At 27.8% G+C, this 26,823-nt stretch overlaps 4 protein-coding genes and 1 long non-coding RNA gene across 6 annotated transcripts; 2 read left to right on the top strand and 3 right to left on the bottom strand.

The window, feature by feature from the left end:
- Positions 1-475: 475 nt before the first annotated feature.
- LOC142645798 (uncharacterized) lies at positions 476-3,591 on the bottom strand. Of its 2 annotated transcripts, none has more exons than XR_012846855.1 (3): positions 3,406-3,591; positions 2,449-3,037; positions 476-1,197 (listed from the first exon to the last, which is right to left on the bottom strand). It is a non-coding gene; the product is annotated as an uncharacterized LOC142645798 (long non-coding RNA). The 2 variants fall into 2 exon arrangements; XR_012846854.1 differs by having other exon boundaries at positions 476-1,054.
- A 1,716-nt stretch (positions 3,592-5,307) lies between these two features.
- Positions 5,308-20,001, top strand: LOC113791858 (cholecystokinin receptor type A-like). The gene is made up of 6 exons (XM_027341693.2): positions 5,308-5,379; positions 17,184-17,394; positions 17,482-18,125; positions 18,293-18,496; positions 18,817-19,080; positions 19,192-20,001. Exons 3-6 carry the CDS (start codon positions 17,522-17,524, stop codon positions 19,926-19,928), a joined length of 1,809 nt encoding a protein of 602 aa, XP_027197494.2. The 5' UTR covers positions 5,308-5,379; positions 17,184-17,394; positions 17,482-17,521; the 3' UTR covers positions 19,929-20,001.
- LOC142645791 (uncharacterized) lies at positions 6,029-8,541 on the top strand. Its single transcript, XM_075823075.1, has one exon. The coding sequence runs from the start codon at positions 6,265-6,267 to the stop codon at positions 8,269-8,271; it is 2,007 nt and encodes a 668-aa protein (XP_075679190.1). The 5' UTR covers positions 6,029-6,264; the 3' UTR covers positions 8,272-8,541.
- On the bottom strand, positions 19,999-22,961 carry LOC113791859 (bcl-2-like protein 1). Its single transcript, XM_027341694.2, has 2 exons — positions 21,999-22,961; positions 19,999-20,484 (listed from the first exon to the last, which is right to left on the bottom strand). The coding sequence occupies exons 1-2, from the start codon at positions 22,614-22,616 to the stop codon at positions 20,335-20,337; spliced, it is 768 nt and encodes a 255-aa protein (XP_027197495.2). The 5' UTR covers positions 22,617-22,961; the 3' UTR covers positions 19,999-20,334.
- A 665-nt stretch (positions 22,962-23,626) lies between these two features.
- ChLD3 (Chitin and LDLR binding deacetylase 3) lies at positions 23,627-26,682 on the bottom strand. Its single transcript, XM_027341654.2, has 8 exons — positions 26,115-26,682; positions 25,392-25,595; positions 25,227-25,333; positions 24,795-25,159; positions 24,557-24,728; positions 24,321-24,500; positions 24,052-24,252; positions 23,627-23,998 (listed from the first exon to the last, which is right to left on the bottom strand). The coding sequence occupies exons 1-8, from the start codon at positions 26,275-26,277 to the stop codon at positions 23,750-23,752; spliced, it is 1,641 nt and encodes a 546-aa protein (XP_027197455.2). The 5' UTR covers positions 26,278-26,682; the 3' UTR covers positions 23,627-23,749.
- Positions 26,683-26,823: the final 141 nt, after the last annotated feature.

Here is a 26,823-nt window from a genome sequence, read left to right as displayed (position 1 = left end):
ATCGATTTTGGCACACCTAATTTAAAATTCTAAATTCTTTTTGCTTTCTTTTTTATTCATGTCTAACATGGCAATCCTTTTTTTCGAGAAAAATATAAAACTTTAAAGAATTTTCAACAACAACGAAAAATCAATTCAAAAACAAATTATTCAAGCAAAAATAATCTCAAAATATTCATTATTATCATAATCATCATCATTATTTAAGTAGAAAAGATTTTAAAGACGGCTGCTGTTATCTTAACGAAAAAAACAAACGAACAAAGAAAAAACGAAAACAAAATCAGCAAAAATAAATTCTCAACTCTTTTTACCCCGTTAAAAGTAAAAATAATATCATTCATTTTACCCAAAAATAGTTTATTTTGTTTAGAGATAAAATAAAATATATTCAAATTATTCAAATTAGCAATTCATTATAGTTTGATTTTACACGTTATAATTGTTATTTTAATGAAAAGCAGCTGTTGTTGTTATCATCGATTTCATTATATAACAATCTGAAATCGATAATGATGATTATGATAATTGAAAGAATGAAAAAATAGCAAAAAGATTCACTTTCTAGCAATTATAGTAGAAATCTTTAAAAATTGTAATTAAAAAGAAAAATTATTCACTGATAAACGTCTCAAATATTCAATGAAGATGATGATGATGATCTTCATCGTCATTGAACCATTGAAAGTAATTTTATATTTCTTCGGTTAATCAATTCCAATTTTTTCAATCATCATTCAACATCATCGTCGGTTTCGGTTCGGTTATCAATTTTTGTTTTGTTTTGTCAATGTTGTTGTTGTTGTTGTTGTTATCGTTTTCGTATTTCGTTACCGTTTTTTTACTTAATTTCGTTTTTTTGTTCCAATTTTTTGCCTCTGTTCAACTTATCATTTCCAAATCGTCTACCAGCAGCAATAAATTTTATCAAAGATCTTAACCATCGATCCGTTAAATGTTGAATGTTAAAATATTTTTCTTTTTTTTGCTATTTTTGATGGCCAATAACAAATGATAATGTTAATAATTTGTCATTTTTTGCTGTTGTTTCGTGCTATAATTGAACAAAAAAAAATCTATTACTAGTTTTGTTGATTCTTTTTTCCATTGATGTAAATTCACTAAAAAAATCGTAGTTTTTTTCCGTTTGTTTGTTTGTTTACTGAGCTTCAAAAAATTCGCGGATCTCCGGGTATACTACATTGTTCGAATAAAATATTTCAAAGAATTTCAATTATGTGATAACATAAAAGGATTCAATCAAGCTTGATAAGATGATGAAAAAAAAGCACAAAACAACAAAAATAACAAGCTTACGTAGGAGTGAAAAAAACGGAAAAAGTGGATTAGTTTTTTATTTTAGAAAAATAGAAAAGGAAAGAAAGAATAACACAATAGTGATTTAATACATTTTATTATTTCCTTTAAGAATTATCTGTCGCCAAGTTCAAAATAGATTTTCATCATTAAAAAAATGGTTGAATCAAAAATCAAAAATTTTTATTAATATTTTTACGGAATTACTTTCAGTTCATTTCAACTTTTTTAGAATATTTCCTTTTTCCTTCCTTTCATCGTCATGTCCAGCCCGAAAGATATTATTTTCATTTTCATTCTGATTTCTTTTGAAATCAATATTATTATCATGAAATTTAACTGAATGAAACAAAACAAAAATTCTTGCTTCACATATTTAATGGTGGTAAATTAACAATATTTTCTCTTTCATTTCATTAATTTATTTAATCAATGAAGTTTTGGATATGGCTCATTAAATAATTTTCATACATTTGTTTTTACATCACATTACACTTGAATGATTTTAATTATTCAATATTTTTTTAAAACAAAATGATAAGAAATGATTAATTGATCCTATCTCATTACGTCAATATGAATCACAAAACATGGCTATGTTTTCGATAATTTCTGCTGCTTTCAAACTAATGTTTAGTTGTTCGATCTGATTTTTTTTTCTTCCGATATCATCATTAAACTCTAGACTCTAGTCATCAATTCGGGATTGTTTTTGTTATTGTTACCTTGACATTTAAAATGTAGAATAGCAATGAAACAAACAAACAACAAAAAACTTCGAAATAAAACTTTTCATAAAGTTTATCGATTAATAACATTATGCTGATGATGATGATATTTCATAAACGGATTGAACTACTTAAAAAGAAAAGGCAATGAATATTTAATGTTTTAAAAAAAAATATCCAATATCAATGTAATGCAAAGCTGTTTTCATATATGATGATGTCTTCATTTATAATCGTGTGGTGAAACGTTAATTTTTTTTTCTAGTAATTCGCATAAAAATTTATGAATCAAAATTTTTTCCATGGAAACTGAAACTTTTTTTTGTTTTTGTTTTTGTTTTTCTCTCATTAATTCTTGGAATAATTTTTCTTGAAAAAAAATAAGAAAGGGAGAAAAACATACCCACACAAACATCGTTTATCAATTTTTTTTCAATAATCGATTGATAATGATCACATTGATCCTGATGATGATGATGATGACATTAATGATCTTGGATGATTTTTTTTTCTTTGGAGAATTTATTGTTGTTGCTATCTAACTAATTGGACAACGGAAGCAAAACAAAAAACAAAAATGATAAATTACATCATGAATGAATGATGATAATGATGATGATGACGATGGAGAATGATAATTAATGCCGATTCATTAAATATTAAGAAGAATTTGATTTTTTTGTTTTTTTTTTGCAAAAAATAAAACGTAAAAAACTTCCGCAATGAAATTCCTGTATGACCCATTTCGTATTAGTAAGTAGAATTTTGTTCATTCTTTCTTTCTTTCATTCATTATTTTAACTATTGAAATAAAAACAATATTGTTCATTTATGACAAATATCTGCTTTGTTTTGTGTCATTTATTCGGATGAATTATCGAACCTTTATGGTTTTTTCTTCATTTTTATTCGAATCATTAGGCTCCATTTTTTTCCTGTTTACGATAAATTTTACGAGTAACGGCATTCGTGTTGCTTGAACGAAAAAAAAACTGAGAAAATCATTAAATTCTGTCAATTATAATGCAATTTTGAATAGAGCAAGCAGAAAAAAAGTTAGAAATTAATAAATAAATAAAAATCCTTTTCAAATGCCGTATTATCACCGTTTAACAAGGTTGACATTTCATTTTCATCCTGTTATAATTGGTGATGTAATAATTTTTCTACAACGACAAAAAGACTTAATAAATTCGTTTTGAAAGTTTGGCATTTCTAAATTTGGAATAAATGAAACAGGAACTTTTTGTTTTTGTTTTTGTTTTTTTTTGTTTGACTAACAACAATTTATGTGACAGTTAATAATTTCTTCAAATCAATTTCAAAATTACCAATTCAAAATTGATTTAAAGAAACTTACGACTATTGCTGAATTTGATGATCAAGATTCATGATTCGCATTGTCAATGTATTTTCCGATCAGCCACCATTCGTATCAATTGATTTATTGAATTGTGGACACAACCTCGAAACTAAATAAAACAAAATATAAACAAAAAAAACTCGATCAAATGTGTATAATGAAAAATATAGTGAATCGAAAGAAAAAAAATCACCAACAACCATAAATGGAATAAAAATTGCAATCAAATTGATTCAAACGAGACTTTGTTTATCGATTAATTGAAGAGAAAAAAAGTAATTCGGAAATTATTTTTAGCCGGCAAATAGTAATTGAAACGAGATGAAATAAAATTTATTAATCAATTATTTCGTCATTTATTTCTTCCTTCACGTCAACAACATGAAAAACTACCGATACAATCGATACAATCGGATTTATTTTCGAACGTTCATTATTCTTTTTTTTTGTGTTCTTTCTCCGCCATTCGAATCATTGAAATCGAGAATTCAACAGAATATTTTGGATGGAAAAAATTTATGAATCGTGTTCAAAACTAAAATTTATCATTTGTTTCCATACAATAATGATAACAGCAAAAATTCTATTTTGTCTACTTTTTTTACATTCTTTTCATCCATAAATTCCATTTCAACGGTGGTCAGAGAGTGGGAAAAAAACCGTAAATTCTTCAAATCAAATCATACTGTTTTATAATCATTTTATTCAATGATTGTTCATGATTCATCAATATCATTCTTTTTTACAAATTTCATGTCATCAAAACTTAGTCCGATAGTATCATCCGACTGATTTAACGAAAATTCATGTATTTCGTAGAACCAGCAAGAAAAAATGTGTCCATTCATCAAAAACAAATTAATAAATATTCACGAATCGAATCAAATATAACCCATTCTACAAAGAAATAATCATTTTGAATCATGCGTAATTCCTGTATCATTGATGATTGTCGATAAAAATAAGGGTTTTTTATCAAAAAAAAATTCTTTTCACGCTTTCGAAAAAGATGCGCGACTGTTCGATTCGTACAATTGCGACTGCGTGTAGTTCACAAAAAAAATTCTATCGATATCGAGTTGAAGAAATTCATATTAAAAAAAATTAATCCATTCATTCTCAATTCAACCATTCGAATAACAATATGAACCATATTAATTTGAATTCATTCAATTCAGTTTTTGGTGTTTTTTTGTTTTGTTTCATTTTTTAAATAACCAAAGCAATTGTTATTCTCTCAACTCATCATTTCCTATTGATACAATAAATTCACATTGAATATGAAATTTATCAACAATGTCCGGATTCATTATTCATTTGTGTTCATATTTTGGGTGAAAAAATTCAACAGCAAATACTCCAGAACAATTTACTAATTGAAAATTGTGAAAAACGAGATATTCTTTTATTTTTGTTATACATCTGAATTATCGAAATCATTTATTGTTCCATTTTCATTCAACAATTCAAAGATTAATTATAGTAGCTAGACATCAGACACAATTCAATCGAATAATTTAATTTTTCATGCTCTCTCTGTGTCTGTATGTGTTTTCGTGAAAAAAATTAGAAACAAAAATAGAGAAAAAATTGTTTTCTATCAACATATAGCAAATTTTCTTTTGTTAGATAATGGGATTGTCATTTTTTTGTTATTTTTTTGACGTTTGAAATCTTTGACAACAACAACAACACCAACACAAACAACAATAAAAATATATTGATTGTTACCAGACATCAAACTGATATCTTTAAATCCATCAAATCGACAGAATCGAATGTAGAAAATACATTGAATCTTTCAAATTAAAAAAACAAAAGTTAATAATATCTCGACAACTCAATCTGTTATCATTTTAAATTGCTAAATGTGTGTGATTTCAAAATAAAAAAAAACTTGTGATTCACTCATTTGGTAAAAAGAAAAGGAATTCACTAATTGAAAAAAACAACGAATATTTGGAAAAAAAGGTGAAAAAGATTCATTTTCGTTTTACATTTTTGCAATTGATGAATATCAATATAATTTGTACCTGTATGTTTCGGATTCCTTTTCGCCTATAGGCTAGAAAAAAATTTGGTTTCACTTTCAAATGATTCGTTCTGGCTTATAATTTGTTTGTTTATTCACTTGATTTGTCAATATAGATTTATTTGATGGTTATTTTTTTTTGTTCGAAAAAAATTGAAATTAATCTGAATGAATTCAATGAAAAAATGTTTTGTCTCTTGGGATATTAGTTTCTTAATGACAACAAAAATTGAAATATGATGAATTAAATCCAGTATTATGGAAACAAAATTATTCATTTCAATTTGAGTCAAATGATAGTTTGTTTGTTTTTTTGTTGCTGTTTTTTTTCTTAGGAAACAGATTTGTCAGTAATTTTTCTTATTCTTTTTTATCATTTGCACCCAAATCCATTTCTGATTCTAAAAAATGAATGAATAATGTAAATGAAGAAAGAAAAATAAATGTTGATAAATACTAATAGTTTAATCTATTATCTTATTTCAAAAACATTTATGAACTTTAATTCAACATTTTTATTTTCTATATAAAACACTGTATTTTTCTTATTAAACAGAACCATTAAAATTATTTCTAATAGGTTATGGGTCGCAGCGTTTCGCTGTGGTTTTTTTCTCGTGTTTGTTTTTGTGAATATTTTTTTTTTTGTGATTTTCTTGTTTTTTTCAACGTGTTGTTTTGTTTTTTCGTTTTGTAATTTGTATTTTTTGAAAGTTTTCTTTTTGTGGTTATTTTTTTTTGTGTTGTTTTGTTTGAAACCCGTTTTTTTTGGTATTTTTTGTTTGTTTATTTTGTTAATCGTTTATTTTTGAAAAATCGTCAACATGAGTGAAAGTAATAGCAACAACATCATCCGAGTTATGAAATTAGGTGAAGCAACGTATCGACAATGGTATAATACGTTAATCGATGTGCTAGAAGCACTTGAATTGGACCAATTTATTTCGACATTCAAATATGAACGGGCAGCAACTGATCCCCCGATTAATCGTAAAGAAATTAACAAGATTGCGAAGGTACGGAACATAATTAAGCAATCGATTTCCAAGGACGACCTAGAGGGTTTATTGGATTACCGGAATCCGAAGGAAATGTTGGAAGAATTGGAACGAAAATATCGAGGTCCCGGCGCAAAATCAGCGTGGGAATTGTTGAAGGATTTAGAAACGATTAAATTTGATGGATCAATTCCAGCTTTGTTTTCCCGAATGCGACAATTGTATGCTGCGTTTGCAGATAAAGATATCAAGTTACCGTGTCACATCATCAATTCGAAGGTTCGGTCTGTTTTGCCACCTGAATATACGGATATGTGTAAAATGCTTGATATTTATAATGGTGGTCGTAAAGAATCCGATTATATGTCCGACAAACAATTTGAATCGGAATTACTAAGATTTGACCGTGAGAAAAATTTGACAAAATCGAGTATTCAATCAACATCGCTGGCAGCTACGTCGACACCTGAATCATCAAATGCAAATGCTGCAACTGCTGCTAATACTATTGCTGTTCCACCTGTTTTGACGTCACCGGTTTTGTCAGCATCGTCAAGTAATCGAATATTTTTGGGTAAATGTTATTTTTGTGGTATGCAAGGACATATTGAGCGATTTTGTCAACAAAAGAAGTATGCCGAAATGAACCGAAATAATTATCGTAATGGATACAACAACAATCGTAATGGGTACAACAATGATTGTAATCGAAGTAATGATGATCGTAATTGTAACAACTATAACCGGCAAAATAATGATTTGACAAGTTTGAGTGCAATTGTTAGTTCAAAACAGCATGGTTCGCTGATACCGCCACCTAGTTCATTGTCATTGTGTTCTGTTTCATCCGTAAAGTTTTTGGCTGACTGTGGTGCTTCTTTTCACGTGGTAAATAATCGTTCTTTTCTTACAAATATACGACGCACCAATGAATCTATTAGTACTTTGAAGGGTGAAATCCGGAATCCTGAAAAAGGTGATATGTTTTGTCAATTGTTTAATGGTCAAAGATGGATTCCGATGAAAATCAAAGACGTGTTTCTTGTTGATGATCAGCCATTTAATTTAATTTCGATTGGAAAATTTTGTAATGTTAATGGTATCAGTGAAAGCATGGATAGGAATGGTATGGTCATTTATCATTATCGTAAGCCAATTTTGATTGGAAAATGGAGTACCGATTATGTCAACCTGATTGAATTACAAATTCGTGTTAATGTTTCTCCAATCCGTAATGTAGCAAATACCGCTGTAAAATCTTTTTGTCGCAAAAGTTTTGGTCATTCAATGTTTGAAAATCGTGATACGTATGTTCCGTTGACAAGCAAAAGTGAATTACGTTCATCTGTTGAAATTGATGAACAACTAATGTGTTCCATTCCGAAAGTCAACGAGGTTAATGAATCTAATGTATTGAATGACAGCAACAATTTTATGAAACTGGATAATTCTATTGAAGATGATACTGATGATGAAAATGATTTTCAATCACATTGTGAACTGGGTCAACCAGGTGAGTTACCGAAAAGCCAGTATCATCATGATTATGGAAGTTTTGAATCTTTGTATCCAAGTCAAAATATTGCAAATTTGTTTGTTGCGAAATTTGTAAAGCAATCAACTAATAAGATGTCGAATAACAATTGTATTGGTGAACCTCCTGATTATGGTGATGGTAGAAACCGCAAATATGGTACAATTGGTAAATCGTTTAAATTTCGGAAATTTGGAAATTGTAATTTTTCTGGTATTGGTTATTTCCGAAATAAATCATCACGTTCTGGTTTCCTACATCATAATTTTTTGAATGGCAATTTGGGAACACCATTGTAATCAATATGAATCATCATCAACACCGAATCTAGATAAATTTATTTTGTTTGTTATTAATCGTGTTGATGAATCTTAATATTTCTTTATTTGTTTGAACGTATATCCATTGAAAATGTTTTTGAAATAGGGGCGAGTGTTGATAAATACTAATAGTTTAATCTATTATCTTATTTCAAAAACATTTATGAACTTTAATTCAACATTTTTATTTTCTATATAAAACACTGTATTTTTCTTATTAAACAGAACCATTAAAATTATTTCTAATAATAAAACGTGATTCTGTATATTTATTCTTATTTAGATGGATGAAGCAAATTCAATTTTGTTTTCAATCATCTAAATCTATATCCATATATCTTATTGGCTTGTTCTTTCTTTCACTATTATTTGACCATTATATGAATGAATAATAAATTTTACATTTTACTTTACGATCAAGAAATTTCATCCGAAAATCTTTCTATAAGTTTACATCATCATTATCATCCAGGTTTTTTTTTTGTTAATATTTTATGCAGAGAAAATTTCAAATCAATTTATCTATTCTAGTCATGCTGTCATTTATTTATTTATAAATCTACTAGAACATGATTTTGTTTGTTTGTTTGTATAATGTATGATGTATAAATGTTTACGTGCGGGAATATGATTTCATCATCATCACTTTGCATCATTATATTCTTGACAATAATTGTATCAAAATTGAAACAACAACAACAATTTAATGATGTTGAATCAAAAGCTCCAAAAAAACAATTTTTCCGAAATCTAATGATAATTGAAAATTGTTAATTTTTTTCAACCAAATAATCATTAATATCAAGGACGATGAAAGTGTTATCCGCACAATATAGAATTACAATCGTCTGAAGATGTTTAGTTAGTTATCCCATTGAAATTGTCATCATATTATGATGATTTTAATTTTGTCACGTTGCAGTCATTGCGAAAACTGAAACAAAAAAAATTCAATTTTCCAGTTTGTTTACTGTTGCCTGTTGTCTGTTTTTTTTTGGAATTTTATTTTAAAATTTTAATCATAGTGAAAAACAAAATTAAATATTTTGAGATTAAATTTAATGAAAAAAAAACAAAATCCATTTGACTTTTATTTTTTCCTTTCGAAAAAAAATATTAATTATATAAATTGTTGACACTTGGTATTCTATAGTTCAATTTGAATTCTTTAGATTCAACTATTAATCATGTGAGAAACATTTTATTCTGTCATTCAGCAATTTCCGAGTAATGGCCAGTATTTTTTCAATCAGAATGATTATTCTTCTGTAAAATAGAAGCCATTCTAATTTGTTTTGAAAGATTTGTATGCAAATAAAATAATGTCAATAATTATCTATTTTCGTTATAATTTTGAAATTCGTTTTTCTCTTCCACTATTCCAGACAAAATAGTTTCTATGAAGAATTTTCATTCGAAAAAAAAGATCCACGTGAACATAGATAGAATGGAAATGAGATTTGTCATTTTTATTGATTGGATTGAATACAAAGAAAGAGAAATCGTTATAGAAAAAAGTCCATCATATTCTATCTGATGAAAAAAATTCAAAGAATTTTTCTCATTACTTGATTTCTATTTTTAATTAGAACAAATAATAATTCAATGATGTCGAAAAGTCATTTTTTTTAAGTATGGAATTTAAAAAAAAAATTCTCTGGAAAAAAGAGATTCTAGCCATATTAGACATGTGATTATTAGAAAAAGGGTTGATTTTTTTTTGTTTTTGTTTTGAAAATATTGATTTTCTTGGTTCATGACATTCTCAGCCTATACACATTTAATGCCTACGCGAAATCGGTCGATGAACTGAACAAAAAATAATTGGTTGACGATTTAGTTTTTTATTTTAAGTAAATTGTAAACTTTATTGACAATTAATCCGGTTAATCATACTGGTACATCAAATTCATCATAACAAAATCTATTCTTTTAAGTGATTTAGTTTTTTTCCGATTACTTTTTCTACATTCAAATTTGGAAAAAACTTACTTCAATCACAATGAATGAACGATTAATTTTCTTTGGAAAAATTCATTGTTTTTTTACACCATTGGAACGTGGCCGTTATTTCAAGTTTTTTTTCATTTCACTTGCTCTAACTTTTTATGAATTTGTTTTTTTGAATTCTCCATTCTAAAACTCTTTCTAATCAATTATTTGTCGATTCTGTTTGTTTGTTAATCTTTCTTTGTAAATATTTTTGCGCATAAAATCATATCCTTTTATGGAATTCGGTTCGAAGTAATCATCGATAATAGCCTCTGGTTTGTATTTGTTTTTGTTGTTTTTTCACCATGATTATAAAAGTTATAAGTCACCAATGAACCATCAATATCAGAATATAAAGAAAGTTTTACTATTATCATCTTATCATTTGGCCAGAGAATTCAGTTATTATTAATTTTGTGTTCAGCTTTTGGCAATTTACTTACTTGAATATTTTCTGATCTATTTTTCTTTATTTGTGCAAGTGGATTTTTTCGATATATTCAAACTTTGATAGCAATGAGTATTTTATTTTATGATCAAAATCGAAACTGAATTTGTATTTTTCTGTTTGTATGTTATCGATGCTAAAGAATATAATATCACATTTTATTTGGTTAGCTAACTGAAATAGATTTCCATTTTATTTCTTATCGATGAAATCGATTTTTCTTTTCTCAATATATTGAATTTTTCATATTAAGATTTGTCTATTATCGTTTTGTCGTTGTATTTTTCAATGTGTGAATGAAAATTTTGTTTTTTGTTGAAAATATTTGAAATTTTAAAATTTCCCCAATGTTTTTTGTTTTGTTTTATTTTATTTTTCTTTTGATCAAAGATGCTTTATGATTTTTTTCCTTGTAAACATAAAAATAAAGTACTAACATTTTTACCTGATAAATACTACTAATGAAAATAATTCTTGGAAGCATTTTTTCTATATTTCTTTATATTTGTGGCCTTAATCACACAACAAACACATACGTATGTGTGTTAATGGGTGATTACGGATGTTCGAAAATGGCCAAAATAATTGAATTTGAACAACAACAACAATGAACAACAAATGAAGATAGTCAATTTGAATAATTGATGTTATTAGTTGGTTGTTTTGTTTTTCCCGAAAAAAAATGATTACCAAAAATATATTTTCAACTAATGGCCCAGGAAAAATGATAATAATAATAATAATATTTATGTTCTGATCCTTTTTTTTCTCATTTATTTTCTTCGCGAGTAAATAAATGTAAAAGTTCAAATATTTATTTACTCACACACAGAGAAAATTAACATCATAAATAAGTTTCTATAGAATTGCTATATATGAGAAAAATACTTTTCAGTTTTCAATAAATTTTGTTTATTTTTTCCTCTTAATTTAAAACGGATGTTTGTTTGCTTACCGACAAAGGAAAATATAACGACCAACATTTGTGGAATCGATATAATTATTTCTTAACATTCGGAAACTTTTTTCATTCATTTTGAAAATTGAAAAAGATTTATAAATGAAAATTATAGGGTGTTGTTGATTCTGTTCTTTACAAGTTCTTTACGTATTTTTCTCCAAATTTCATCTTGTTTGTTTCATTGTTGTTTTTAAGTACAAATTCTCTATTGAATATTCTGGATGTTTAATGTTTGTGACTATCATATGTAAAGAATGTAAAATGAAACAAATAAATAATGAATTAATAACAAGAATAACAAAGACAAAACTTCGAGATTAAAATGAAATGAAAACCATAATAATTTTTTTGCCCCTACGATAACATTTTGAATGTCAAAAAAAAACGGAAGTGGGAAAAACAATAATAATTTCATCAGAAATAATTCTTATCCACCATTACTACATTTACTTTTTATAATCAAATTCAATGATATATTTGATATTCTTTCGAAGAAATAAATAATCATTTCCTTTGAGCATTTAATATTTATCCATTATGTTACATTGTTTTGTTTTTTTTTTGACTATACACGATGTTCATAATTCAAAAATATTCGATCGAAGTTTGTTTTGGTAAAGTTTGTTGAAAGGTGATGATGACAATAGGAAATGTGAGTGGATTTTATTTTCCGATAGATTGACAAAATGGAAAATATACATTATTTTTTTACATTCAAGTGTGTTTCGAGAGTTTTCTTTTCATTTTTATTTTCATTATGACATTATTCTGTGCTTGACATTTTTTTTATATTTATTTTTCGAATAATTTCATAAACTTTATTGTTATCATTGAATTGTTATTATTTGCGTTTGTTTAGCATCATTTTTCAAAATATGCAGCTGGACCAAAACAAAACAAAGCAAATATTGAATGGATAGATGAAATAAATTTTCAAATATAAAAAATTCCTTGTTGTTGTTGTTGTTGTCGATGTTGAGTGCAGAAGATTAGATTTTTTTTTTGTTTATGTGAATCCAAATAATAATAATAATGATTATCTATTGAACTAATAGTTAAACGATAAATCACCACCCACACATAAACCAGAAACGAAAATATAATTTCGAAAAGAAATTTTTCCAAAAAAAATATATAATGCTATAAGCAAATTACTTATGTGTGATTAGAGCTTGGATGTATGGATGTTTATTTCATCTGGAATTTGTTATTTTCTTTTTTTTAATAACTAATAATCGATTGGATATTAATATCGATTACGAATAATTTATTTTTTTCAAAACAAACAATGATGACATGACCAGAAAATCACGATTATAGATTGGATGAAAATTCTATCTAAATATCTGTCCATATTTATGTTTTAATAAAATAATTATCATTGTTTATTCGATTGAATGATTTCTCTCTTTTTTCATGTTTGTGTTTTGACAACGAATCATCATTATAATGGGCATACATTTTTATTTACAATTTCTCAGACGATTGAATAGTAAAAAAAACAACACAATGAAATAATGATCAACATTAAATAATCGACCAAGCATAAATCCCGATAATTTTTGATTTAAAATGGAATGTTTAGAATAAAAATTTGAATGCAGAATGTTTCAAATCGAAAAAATCATCCCGTTTTTCTCAATGTAACAGCATTTTTTCTATGAATCAACCAAAATGTACGTGGAATATTTAAACATGATTGATTTTCAATATATAAACGGATGATGTTCATTTTCATTGCAATAGATTACATATCTATGTTTTTCTTCTGTTCGAATCAATAATATTGTTTTTGTTTCCCAATTTTTTCATGCAACAAGAGGAAATAACCAAAATGATCAATGAATGAATTTAAAATAAACGTGATTTTCCGATTTATTCTATTTATATTTTAGTACAAAAACTTTCCTGAATTTCGGCTATTAAAATATGCAGAATATGTTGTACGACAAGTTGTTTTTTTGTTTTGTTTTACCACATTCAATCTGATCATAAATCCAACTGATTTATAAAGAATTATGGATAGGGCAATGGAAAGAAAGATTTCGAAGAACAAAATCAAATTGAAAATCACAAAACAAATGCAAATAAAAAATTAGCCAGAATAAAATTTCCCCATTGTTTTTTTGTTTTATTACAAAAACCAAAAAAGAGGGGAAAATTTTTCGATGAACAATTAAATTTTTGTTTTTTTTTCGACAATAGTGAAGAAAAATTCCAAAGATAAGATAAATTTGGTACATTTTTTGGGGAAAAAGTATTAGCTAACTAATAATCAATGAATTTATTTCTGCAAACAAACTGTAAATATAAATTACGTTCATTCCATAATGTTCGAAATAGAAATTCTCATTCTTCTTATTATTATTATCAATTGAGCTGATCATGATAAGAATTTCAAAGAAATTTTCTTTTTAATTTTGCATATGATCTGAATATCATATTATTGTTTTTTGTTCATTATTTACATCGTAGTTGGGAAATAAATGTTAATGATTTGAATTGTTAATTATAATGATGGCGGTGGTGGTTAATTGTCGATACACAAGGGAAAAATATTCAATAATAATAATAATAAATGCTAAACATGAATAAAAGTCTAAATTAATGAATCGAACGAATGTGGTCATTATTTTAAATTGCTTTAAAATAAATGTCTGCTGAATGGATAAAAATCAATTCAATTGAATGAAAACAACAACAATGACAAAATCCTATCAGACTTTATTTATTGTTTTATTGCTTTGATTATAATCATCATTGTTTAAATCTATTTTACCATTAAATTGTTTTAGTCATTTATCATTTTCACTCATACTTTAACGAATAATGAAATGGGCCGAAGAAAATTTTTTTAGTCAACTGATTGACTGAATAAAATCATTCAAGTTTAGATTGACAGCAAAAAATGTATAAAAAATAAAAATGCAAAAAAACTTGAATGAGGGGAAAAAATATTCCGTTTCAACCAACGTTCTTCACAAAATTCTCTTGAAATAGCTTAAAATACATTCCAAAAAAGTGGAAAAAACTTTTTTTTTGATGATATGAAAAAAGTGTTGAAACAAAACAAACTAAAAAAAAATTTCAAACGAATTTCCATCGACCATCATTGTGCACGTTTTTGTCATTCAAACTGGATGGATGGATGAATGTCTTCTTTTCCGTTGATTGTATCCGTCAAATATCTCTTACTAATAACAGAGCCTACATTCTGCACCTCAATGACATAATGGAATTTTTCATTACTTTGATGATTGATGCAAAAAAAACCAAAGAAGACATGATATACCTTACTCTTGGGATTGTTAGTTTTATACGTTATTTTTTCATCATCATCATTATCATCTTGAAACTTTTTTCTGAATGAATTTGACAAAAGCAAAAACAATAAAAATATAGTGCAACTCCAAAGTAAAACAAAAATAAAAAAATCGAAATGTTATGCAATTTTTTTTTAAATGTTTATTTTTTCAAAAGGATTTTTTTTCAGTGTAAATGAATCTATTTTGATGTAATATATTTTGCCTTGAAGCTTGGTTCATACTTGTTCATATGAACTTTATTTTTTTAATACACAAGAGGAAAAAGGAAGTTTTCTGATCAAGGATTTATCCGGAATCATCAATCACTTTATATTTGAATTAAAAAGATTTTTTTGCTCTATCAAGATAATAATTTGCACGGATTTTTTTTCGGGAATAGATCCGAATCAATTCTTCATGATGCTTAATGCTTAAAATAGATTTATTAATTACGAAATTGTTTATGAACAAATTGGTTATTTATTAGCTTTATAATTTTAAAACATAAAATAGTTGATTTTATCAAAATACGTTACGATTCTTGATCAAGATTGTATTGTAAATTTTTGTTTATCACCCACACACACACATTTTATTTTATTATTTTCTAAATAAAACTAAATTATATCATCAGTCACAGCTAATGTGTTTTTACTTTCGTTTTTAGCTATAGCTATAGTATACTATATGATATAATAATCTTGAAGATTAAATTATCATTGTGATTGTAGTGAATTCAAAAAAAAAATATATATCCGAAAATCCTTGAATTTTTGAAACTTAAAGAAAACATATGCTTAAAATAATTTCAGCTTTTTCCGTAGAAATCTTAATTATATACATCATTTGGAATCATTAAATTTTTTATTCAACATTATGAAGATAATGATGATATTTTTTTTATTACCGTATTTTCTGCATCAAAAATTGAAAGCAATTTCAACAACAACAACAATAACAGAATAAAATTGTGTTTGCGTTAACATTTTTTTTAATATTTACCCTCTCTACATGTATGATTTTTGAACGTTATTTTTGCACTTTCATTATTATTTTTTTGTTGTTTCACTGCCATTGTCATTATCATTAGTATTATTATTATGGAAGAGATTATAGTTATTAATATTTAAAAATAAGATTATGAATTCATTTTATTGTCGTCATTATGAACAATCAAACATGGAGAATAGGATTTTTCAACATTCCTTTTCAATTACGGTTATTACATACACACGCACACCTAAATGTAGTCACAAAAATAAGGTCATCAGGCAAAGAACAAGAATATACTATGCGATCGCCACAAAATTACGAATAAAAAGAGAATGAAAAAATTCAAACTTGATATTCTTGTTGTTTCTCTAATCCAACATCCATTTGCTTGTTTGTTCCAACATTTTTTATTTGCCTTGGTGTTGATTCATCATTCATTTATAAAATCAAAAAAAAACTAAATCCATTTATAAATTAGAATTGTACATTTATTTTTGAAGTGATGAAAAAGATAAAATAAAAATACTGAATAAAAACAAACAAACAAACAAATCAATTTGAAAGCCATCATAACATCATGTGATGTGTTTGGTTTTGTGCGATTCTTAAATTTTTATTGAATGTACATGTTATTCGTTATGGTGTATGTACTAATAAACACATTTATTAAAGATTATTATCACATCTGAATTTATTTTTGATGTTCTGAATTTTGTTGAATTCAGTTTCTCTTGTGGTGGTTGTTTTTCATTCTTGATTATTGAAATGAACTATACCAACATGAGAAATTTAGAAAAAATAATAGTATAAAGTAGCTGATTTTTTTTCGTAAAAAAATCTGAATGTTGGTAATATTATTTTTTTTTCTGGCCAACGATTTTCATGTATTTTATTCAGAATATAAATTGTAGTGTTAATAGAATTTGAATCGACATCGGTTGAATAACTTGAAGTTTTTTTTCTGATTTTACGCAATAATCGTTTCACACATCTGTGAAAAATTCAAAAAAAAAAATTTTTCTCGCTTCAATGAAATAAAATCCATTCATCATGTACGCTATTTTTTTCTTAATTTTACTTTTCTTTGACCATTTTTTTAAAGTTCTTGTGGTGATGTTGTATGAATGTTTGAATGTTCTTTCTATATCTGTTGTCATTATTTTAATTGTTGTTTTTTTCATTTTCTACTTAGATTACAATGATAATCGTGAATATTTAAAAATTTCAATTGAAAAAAATGAATTCATGTGATCAAATAATGAAAACAGCAATAACATTGATTATGGCCATATCATGATTATCTTATTGAAAACATAATTGAATATCTTTCTTAACAGAAGTAAAACTTTCGACACTGTTAATGATGAGGCCCATTAACATTTATTAATTTTTTTCCTCAAATGGTAAGTTTGTATTTCATTATCAAGGACATTAATACTAATGAAAATTCATTGTAATAACTATTTTAAAACGATTTTTGAATTGAACAGTAACAACAATTGGTAAATAGCATACTATCAGTAATTTTTTATGGTTATAATGTCGTCGCCGTTGATGCATAATTACCACCATCATCATCATCACCATCATCAAACGCATTTAGCAAATTGGTCACATGGTTCAGATTATTATCCACTAATATGGTCTACGGCAAATAATTTGTTGATTCAACTTCGTGATGATCAGTTGAATATTGATCAAAAAATGCCACAATCGTTGGAAATGCCAACAACGACAACAACAATGTCAATTTTTTATGGTGATGCTTTTTCAAATCATTCTTCATTAACTACATCAAAAACAGAATCGTTTACAACAACCGTATCGGCATCATCATCATTACCGTCGAAAGATGCATTATCTTTGTCCGCCATATTGACATTGGATACGATATTAACATTAATATTACCGTATTCAATAATATTCATATTGTCCATTGTTGGGAATTTACTTGTGATAATCACACTTACATTGGATCATTCAATGCGTTCAGTAACAAATATATTCTTGCTAAATTTAGCCATTTCTGACCTATTGTTGGGTGTTTTCTGTATGCCATTCACATTAGTCGGTGTTTTATTACGTCGATTTATATTTGGAGCTTTTGTGTGCCATATGATTTCTTATTTTCAAGGTGAAAACATTAATAAAATTTAATAGATTATTCTGATCTATTAAATATTTTAAACTTATGCTTTCTTTTCTATAATTTTTGTCCACATTTTTTTCAATTTTCTGGAATTTCTTTTCTTACATTTGAAATTTCTATCATCTTTATTGTGTTCATATAAATCAATATAGCTGTTTCGGTTGCCGTATCTGTCTGGACATTGGTATCCATGTCGATTGAACGTTATTACGCCATTTGTCATCCATTTCGATCAAGAGAATCGAGACAAACAAAAAAACATGCCTATCGTATATTGGCAATGGTATGGACATTGGCATTCATAACAATGTCACCTACGGCCATTGTTAGTAAGCTACAACAAACTAATCAAACAGGTAATTATTATTATCGTATATATTGTAAACAAACAGACAAACAAACAAAAAATGAATTATTAATAGCGAATACGGTGTATAAATAAACACTTAAAACAGAATGATAATGAAAAAAAGAAAGAAAAATCTCTTGGCTGATCCAATATCTGAGCACACCTATTTGCGATTAATTCATTTTATCAATAATGCAAGAATAATAATGATAATGAAAATGAACACATACACACACACGAGACTAACTTTTCATTACAATATTCTTATATGTCAGGAATTTTGGAGAAAAACTAACTAAGTTTCATGTTCTTCATTTTCATTAATAGGACATTATAAATGTCGTGAAGCATGGCCATCATTTCTACATAAACAAGTGTTCACATTATTTTTGGATTTTATCCTATTGATTATTCCATTAATCATAATGATTTTGACATATGGTTCGATTGCATTGACATTGCGACATAGTGTTTCAGGTAAACAACAGATCAATTGTGATATTAATCATCATCAAAATCAACAACAAAAACAAGTAGGCCCGACAAAACATTTACAAATGTCAATTACAATGACAAAGAATAAAAGTCCAAGTAAGTTGAATTGTTTATATTTTCAATAGAACCTTTCCAATATCACGTATTCAAGTTCCATAGAATTTAAGTTTTTTCATTTTTGTTTCAATTTTTTTCACGCTTGAATAGATTATAGTTATAAGACGACTTCATTCAATCAACAAGATAATTGTAACTTAACGGATTCAATTGAAACTGTTAATAATATTAATAATAATAATGAAATTATTCGGTGCCAAAAATTTCGATCAAATCAGAATGGTGATCACATATTTCACAATAATCATTCATACAACAAACATTCTAATCACTTTAAAATTGGTCAACATATTACCGAAACAAATCTATCACCAACAACAACCACATTGTTGAATCGTTCGACAAGTAATCATCATCATGTTCAATCGCCAATCATTAATAATGGTCTATTATCACCGGAACTTTCTGGATCCTGCGGCAGTTTACAATCGACAACTAATAAAACCATATTACGTGTGGCCAATACAAGCTACAATTCTTATCACGGTACATCTAGACAACGACGTATCATTACGATGTTATTCGTTGTTGTTATCGAATTTTTTATCTGCTGGTCACCAATATTCTTGTTGGATACTATGGCATTATATAGGCCAGAATTGGTGTATGGAACAAGTCAAAAAGTTTCCAATTGGATTGGTATCGATATTATTTCCGTTTGTCATTTATTATGTTTTTGTTCCACATGTAATAATCCAATCACATATTGCTTTATGAACAAACGTTTTCGTGATCATTTTTCCTCATTATTTCGCTGCCGTACTGCAATTCCCGTTAATATGAATAATCCAAGTTCCATACAGCAACCAAATGAAATTAAAGTCTGAATGCGCCATCTATTATTTGTAATATAATCAATTTTTTTGCAAAATTGGAATTGTAATAAAAGAATAAAAATTATTTGGATGGCAGAAAATTTTATTAAGTACAAAAGTTTGAAAGTCCTAAATGTTGTGTATGTATAAAGCTTATAATAAATTAAATTAAAAAAAGGAAAAGACATGTTACAAATCGCAAAGGTATATTATGCAATAGAAAAAGATGATTTTAGTGTATGATGCCTGTGTGTGTCATTCGATCTTATTGATCATATACAATATGCACAAAGTATAGGCTGGGTTTTATTTGAAAAAAATGAATTGGTTTTTATCAAAAAAAAGTAGAATCAGAAGTTAGACAAAATTTTCTTCAATATTTTTATCAATAAACAATAAAATTATTTCGAAATAATTTTCATTTGGATGAAAGAAATAGACCCAATGATAGGACGCCAAGTGCACCAGCAGCACCACATAGTATATTCTTAAGATCCATATTGAACAAAGCATTGTCATTATTCGGTACATCACCAATTATATCCTGTGCAAAGTTTACGATGCCATCCTAGAAAAAAAGAATACGAATCAATTAGTCAAAATTGTTAAATTTAAAAAAAATTGTCAAATGTCAAGTTAAAAAGTCAAGCTCATGAGAATCCGGTTTTTAAAAACTACTTAAGTATTAAAGAGAAGGTCAAATTATTTTTTTTAAAGTCCGACACATTTTCGATTCCCACCGTTTGTCAAGGATTTTTTATGCTTTTTATTTATTATTTTTAAAGAGGATCTACCACACACACACTTACATAATCTCATATCATATCTATGAATGTTTCTCGTTTCTTTTGATCGTTTACCGACGAAGAAAAAACACCATCACCATCGATTATCAGATGATCATGATGGTTGTTTGTTTGGTTTAAATTTGTCATCATTTTACATCAATATCATCATTATGTTTATCATTACATATCATGTTTTTTTGGATTTCATTTTAAAATCCGGTATTTGAATAGGATTTTGTCCAAGTATGAAATTTAAACCATTTCAATATGACCATAAAGAAAAAGTGGACCAAATTACATAATAAGTCTTGTCAGGTACAGGTTTTATTTTTCTTTCGCTAACCAAAATTGACTTAGATATTATTTTCTATTGTTTTTCACATCTCATTGTTCTCATGCACACAGACACACCTATCAAGTTCAGAATAAAATCACCCATCATTATAATTGTGTATTCATGCATACAAAAAAAGAATAACCTTGACAACAACAGGATTCTTTATATTGTTTTTTTTCTAAATAATTCTTCTTTTCTTCAAATTGTGCAGTGCATTCTTCTCTTCTTGATTATATTGGTCAATTGATAATGAAGGTGGTTGCTGTTGTACAAAGTTTCTCACCACAACACATCACATTTAGTTATAGACAAACATAGAGAACAAGTATTTTTCGTTGTTGTTGTATATTTCACTCTCTCGCTCCCAGGCTTTTTATCATATCCATACACACACACATACACATCTCTAAAACGACCAACGATGACGGCGACGACCTGCTAAGGAATGTGACCTCGACAACAACAATCAAGAGACGGTCGATCGGGTCGGGTCATAAACATACATATATACATAGAATGAATCTATCTCAATTATGGTGTAGTATAGTTTTTTCTTTCTCAGAGAAATCGACTACACATTTGAAAAACAAATAGAAAGAAAGCGTAAAGCAGTAGTAGTTATATTGTCATCGGAAAAAACCGGGGACCCTTGAAGGTCCCAAGTGTGTGTGTGCGGATGACATGTGCACTATGATAATTATGAGAAAAAATAAGGTCCCCAATGAAAACGAGCAAAAAAAATCAAAACATTCATGGGAACTAATACAGTGATGGGAAAATCTGATCTACCCATGACATTGTTTATAGCATCAATATTTCACATGACACTTGTCATTTGAAATGTATGATAAAGAAAAAAGTAAGAAAAAAACTTTGAATATCTCAATCTTGACACTGATGAACAGCTGATCAATGTGTGGAATAAAAAATTCTGTATTATAAACATATGATACATACCCAACCACCATTCTTTTCGATCCATGGTAATAAATGTTCGGCAGTATAACGGGTTAACCATTTAACCACATCATTAACAGTGGCTACATGTTGTTGGCTAGCATAATAAGCGAAATCCACACTGAATACAAAATAAGTAACAATATGATTCCATTGTATTCCTTGAACAAACATTTCATTGCTAAGACAATGGAACGTTGCACATGCATTCTGTGGCTGTAATTCAAGTTTGACAATTATTTCATACAATTGTCTTGCATATTTTTCTTCAAATGATTTGCCCAGTGCCCTTAACGCCATTCGTATTTGACTATGATTGACTAATGATTGGGTATTATTTGTCGTTGCTGTTGGATTCGATGATGATGATGATGATGATGATGATGTGGATGGCGATGAAGAAGGAAATGGACATTGCGCCTTTTTCAATTCAAACTGTGCATTGAAAAAGTCTTTGACAAGATTCATCAACATTGGATCATATATAGGCATTTCATCAGTGGATTGATTCGGATTTGTTCCATTATGAATGACATGAGAATGAGGAATATGATGATCGGTGGAATTCATATTTGTTGATGTTGAGGATGACAATGCATCCGCATTCTGTAGTGACATTGCTCGATAATTAAAAATCGAATATTTTATCAAACGAATAAAAATGGATTATCAAACAAATAACGATTTGGTAAACAATCGATTATCAAATGTTGTGGTCAAATTTTTATTTATTTATCACTATTGAAATATCATGAACACTTTGTTGTTATTGATGAACGTTGTAATCAGATCAATTCAAAATGAATTGAAAAAAATGATCACACAATGAAACATTGAATTAATGAAATAAGAAAATGCGTATAATAAAAAAAAAGAGAGATCAAGGCGGAGGATGCATTTAGGAACCTTTAGTTCACAATGCCGCTACCATCATTGACCGTTCATATAAGACGAAAGAAATTTTTCAGGAATAAATTATCAGATCAATTTAATTGTTTTGATAAAATTACTTAAATTTTATCTATTCATTTCTTATATTTTTTCTTACATTTTTTTAAATTGATTAAATTTTTAATCATCTTTTTTTTATCGAATGAAAAAATATTCTTTTGTTTAAAAGTTTCAATCATTACTGCTAGCAGTATCTTGGTCGTAAAATGTGTTGAAAAAAATTTCAATGAATGAATGAATAAATGAATGAAATACGAGTAAAAATGGTGATGAAGGTGTGTCCTCATTTACAAACATATACACAATTGGTGTTTGGAACCATCCATTTCTCACTATTTTCACATCCATCCATTGACCGTCTGCTTAAAAAGGCTAGTTTTTGTTTGTTTGTTTTCTTTTCGTTGAATGAAATTACGAGAGTGAGACATTTGAAATAGCGCAAGCTATGAATATCCATACATTAAACTACATTCCTGACTACATTCCATTCGACAAGTTGGAAATTAGACTTGCATTTTTGTTGTTGTTGTTACCTGTATATACCTGTTTAGCTTGTTTGTATCCTTGATCAAAAAAAAAAATTTGTTAGTTAGATTTTCTTTTTTCGAAATGCTAATGGCTGAAATTCTTTTGCTGTTTGTCGCCCAAAGATGTCGTGTCGATCGTTATACAGAATATCATTTTGAATTTTTTTTTAATTAGTTTATAATTATTATAGAAAAAAATACAACGCTTTGAATTGAGAGTGAGAAATAGAAAAAATGATCGATGATTTCAATGTGAGATAATGTCAAACGAACCTAATACTCAAGACCAAATTCATTCTTAACCCATGGATAAACATCAGGACATTCGAAACATGTATGAAGATAACGTTCACCTTTTACTTGACGTGAGTTTAGTTTACATGATTTTGGATGATTACAAGCGATTAGATTCGGATCAATATCGCGTTTGCATTTAAATGGCTCAAAATTGGCCAACTGTGATAATGGTGTAGGTGTTCGCATCCATTCAATGGCCTGATAATTTGTGATTACGTAAATATCCTAAAGAAAAAAAAATGATCAATTCAATGATCAAAAATTTTGAATTCAGATACCTTATTCTGAAGTAATTCATCAAGAAATCGTGTAAGAATGGCAAAGTTACGTTTTTCTTTGAACCAAATCGTATGAAAGTAAAGACCAAAAGGTGCACGATTTGTACGATAATGACGATTAAAATTATCTTTCAACATGGCATAAACTTCTTCATCTGATAAATGTGTAGGACATGAATCAACCATGGCACAAATATGACCCTAAATTAGATATAGAAAACAATTTTGAATAATTCTATCAATGTATTTATTTGATGAAATTGATCAACCTCAATATCGAAAGGATTCATAATCATTTCCCACATTCCATTGAATGATCGTGATGGACAACGTTGACGCGATCCATGACATTTATGTGGTATTCGGTAATCCAATGTAAATGGCCATAATGGTGGATCAGATCTAGGTGCTACCATTGATGAATCATAAAGAAATCCAAATTCTTTCATCTATGTAATGAAAAGATATTGTAGCTAATTTAATGAAATTTGTTCAACAATATTACCATGATGAATTGTGTATTCCAACCGACACGTAAAAAAGGAACACGAGTTCCACGAAGTTCATCCAATGGAATTCCAGCAAAACGATTGATAATATTAGCCATACCGGCAAATTCATCGAACCAATCTTCCATCGTAGCGTTAAATGTCCACCAAAGCTCGGGCTGTCGATGACTAAAAATGAAATTAAGGGGAATCATTTTGTTGTCATCTTTGAATTTATCTTTGAAAAATACATACGTAATTGAATGGATGCCAATTTCATGACCATCGTTCCATAGTTTTTGAACATGACGATAATTGGTGTATTCATGTGAAAGAAAAAATGTTGTCGAAATTGGGCAACCATTGGGGTTTGTACGATTTGGTGCAAATATACGTTCATATATTTCCCAATTTTCATTATTAACAGCATCATCGAATGTAAGAATGACAATCTGTGGTGTTTCTTCTGGTTTTAGATTACCCGGTATCAATGTACCATCAACCGAGCAGAAACAATCAGGTAATGTACAATTATTAGCATCACATCGAGGTGGTGAATTTGGATCCGAATCTGGATCGCAATAGGATTCATCTGACCAATCATCGCAATCTTTTTGTCCCTTTTATTCATTTAATTTTAAAATTTAAATTTTATCATCCTAATTTGAATCAATGATAAAGACTTACATCACAGAATAGATCACGATTAATGCATTTTCGGTTCGCACAAGCTAATTGTCCGGAAGGACATATTGGTTCATCAGTCGAAAGCAATGGTTTTGGTGTACTTGCATCTATCATTAAATATAGACAAATTCGTAATCAATTCGAACAAATTTAACAAAATATTACCGTGTGATTTTTCACAATTATCTATTTTAAATTTAAAATCACAAATCTGTCTGTCTATATCGAACCAAAGACCAGCTGAACAACGAAATTGTAATACTTTTTGGCTTGGACACCAATAATAACGGGCACAATCACGAATACCAATTGCTTCAGGATTACGATAGAATTTTCCATTATCAATACATGGAACGCCATCCACAGAGCCTATTAAATTTCAAAAATTAAATAGATTGAAATCAAATCAAATCATCAGACACAGAGGCGTGGTGGTTTTTTTTTGTGAAACGAAAGAAAATAACAACAACAGAAAATTCATCCATATCTCTTCCTCTCTCTTTTTATTTTTTTCCATCTATATCCATCAATAAATTCGTTGAAATTTTCAATGATGACCTAGCTATCTGATGATAATGGTAATGGTCTCTGTCACCAATGATAATTTATGTATGTTTCGCCTTATATAATAAGATCAAGTGAAATTGAAGGGAGAAATTGATGGAAATTATCGAAGGTAAAAAAATGAGGTCATGAAATGATTTTAGTTTCATTTTAGCCAAATTTTGTCTTATCCACACACACACAATGTCTTCATTATCGATATTGATAATGATTGACAAGTTGACCAGCATTCTATAGGTCAGCTACATAACGAATGAATGGATAAATCCCATCTAATACTAACAAAAAAAGAAAGAAAAAATTATTCAATTGTTACAAACTTACCATCATCATTGGCTGCATTCACATATAAATTTGGGTGATGATTATTGATAAATGATAATAGATGATCATTATTTGAATATAAGCAAATGATTATCAATATTACAATCGAAATGCATGAAGAAAATTTTGTCATCATCATCATTGTTGATGAAATCATTGCCATAATGATTTAATTTCACAATCAACAATGAGACCAAAAAAAAAACACTCACAAAAATGAATTGAAATGAATTTGAGAATCTGATCAATTGCAACCAAGACACTTCAAGACATAACACAAAGATACGGATACGCTTTATTGTCCAATAATAACGACGATGACGATGTGTGAGTGTGTGTCTGCACAGATTTGATGATGATAATCGTAAAGGATTGACTTTAAAAAAAATTATATCAAAGTTTGGAAAAAACAGAGCGAAAGAGAAAATGTAAGTCGAACGAAAAAAAGTGATGCCCGGCTTTTTTAGATGCGCACAGCAATTTCAGGTTTTCGTATTATTTTTCCGTTTCTTTTTTTTTATTTCTTCGTATCAGAATGAATTATAAATATGGACAAAGGGCGAGTTTGTCGAAAAAAGTCAATATGATAATCTGAAAGTAAAGAATAAATAATATAATAATAATGATTATGATGATAAATAGAGCACCATTTTAACCGACAAACTTGAATGAAATGTGAATGGCTAAATGGATCAAACTAAAAGATAAT

This window comes from Dermatophagoides pteronyssinus, unplaced genomic scaffold (assembly GCF_027571235.1).
Source record: "Dermatophagoides pteronyssinus isolate colony J.1.1.1.1 unplaced genomic scaffold, Derpt_VIB-CSIC_2022.12 sq0023, whole genome shotgun sequence".
NCBI classification, from domain to species: domain Eukaryota; kingdom Metazoa; phylum Arthropoda; class Arachnida; order Sarcoptiformes; family Pyroglyphidae; genus Dermatophagoides; species Dermatophagoides pteronyssinus.
Note: the sequence above shows the minus strand (reverse complement) of the source record. Positions and strands in the feature narration are given on the sequence as shown.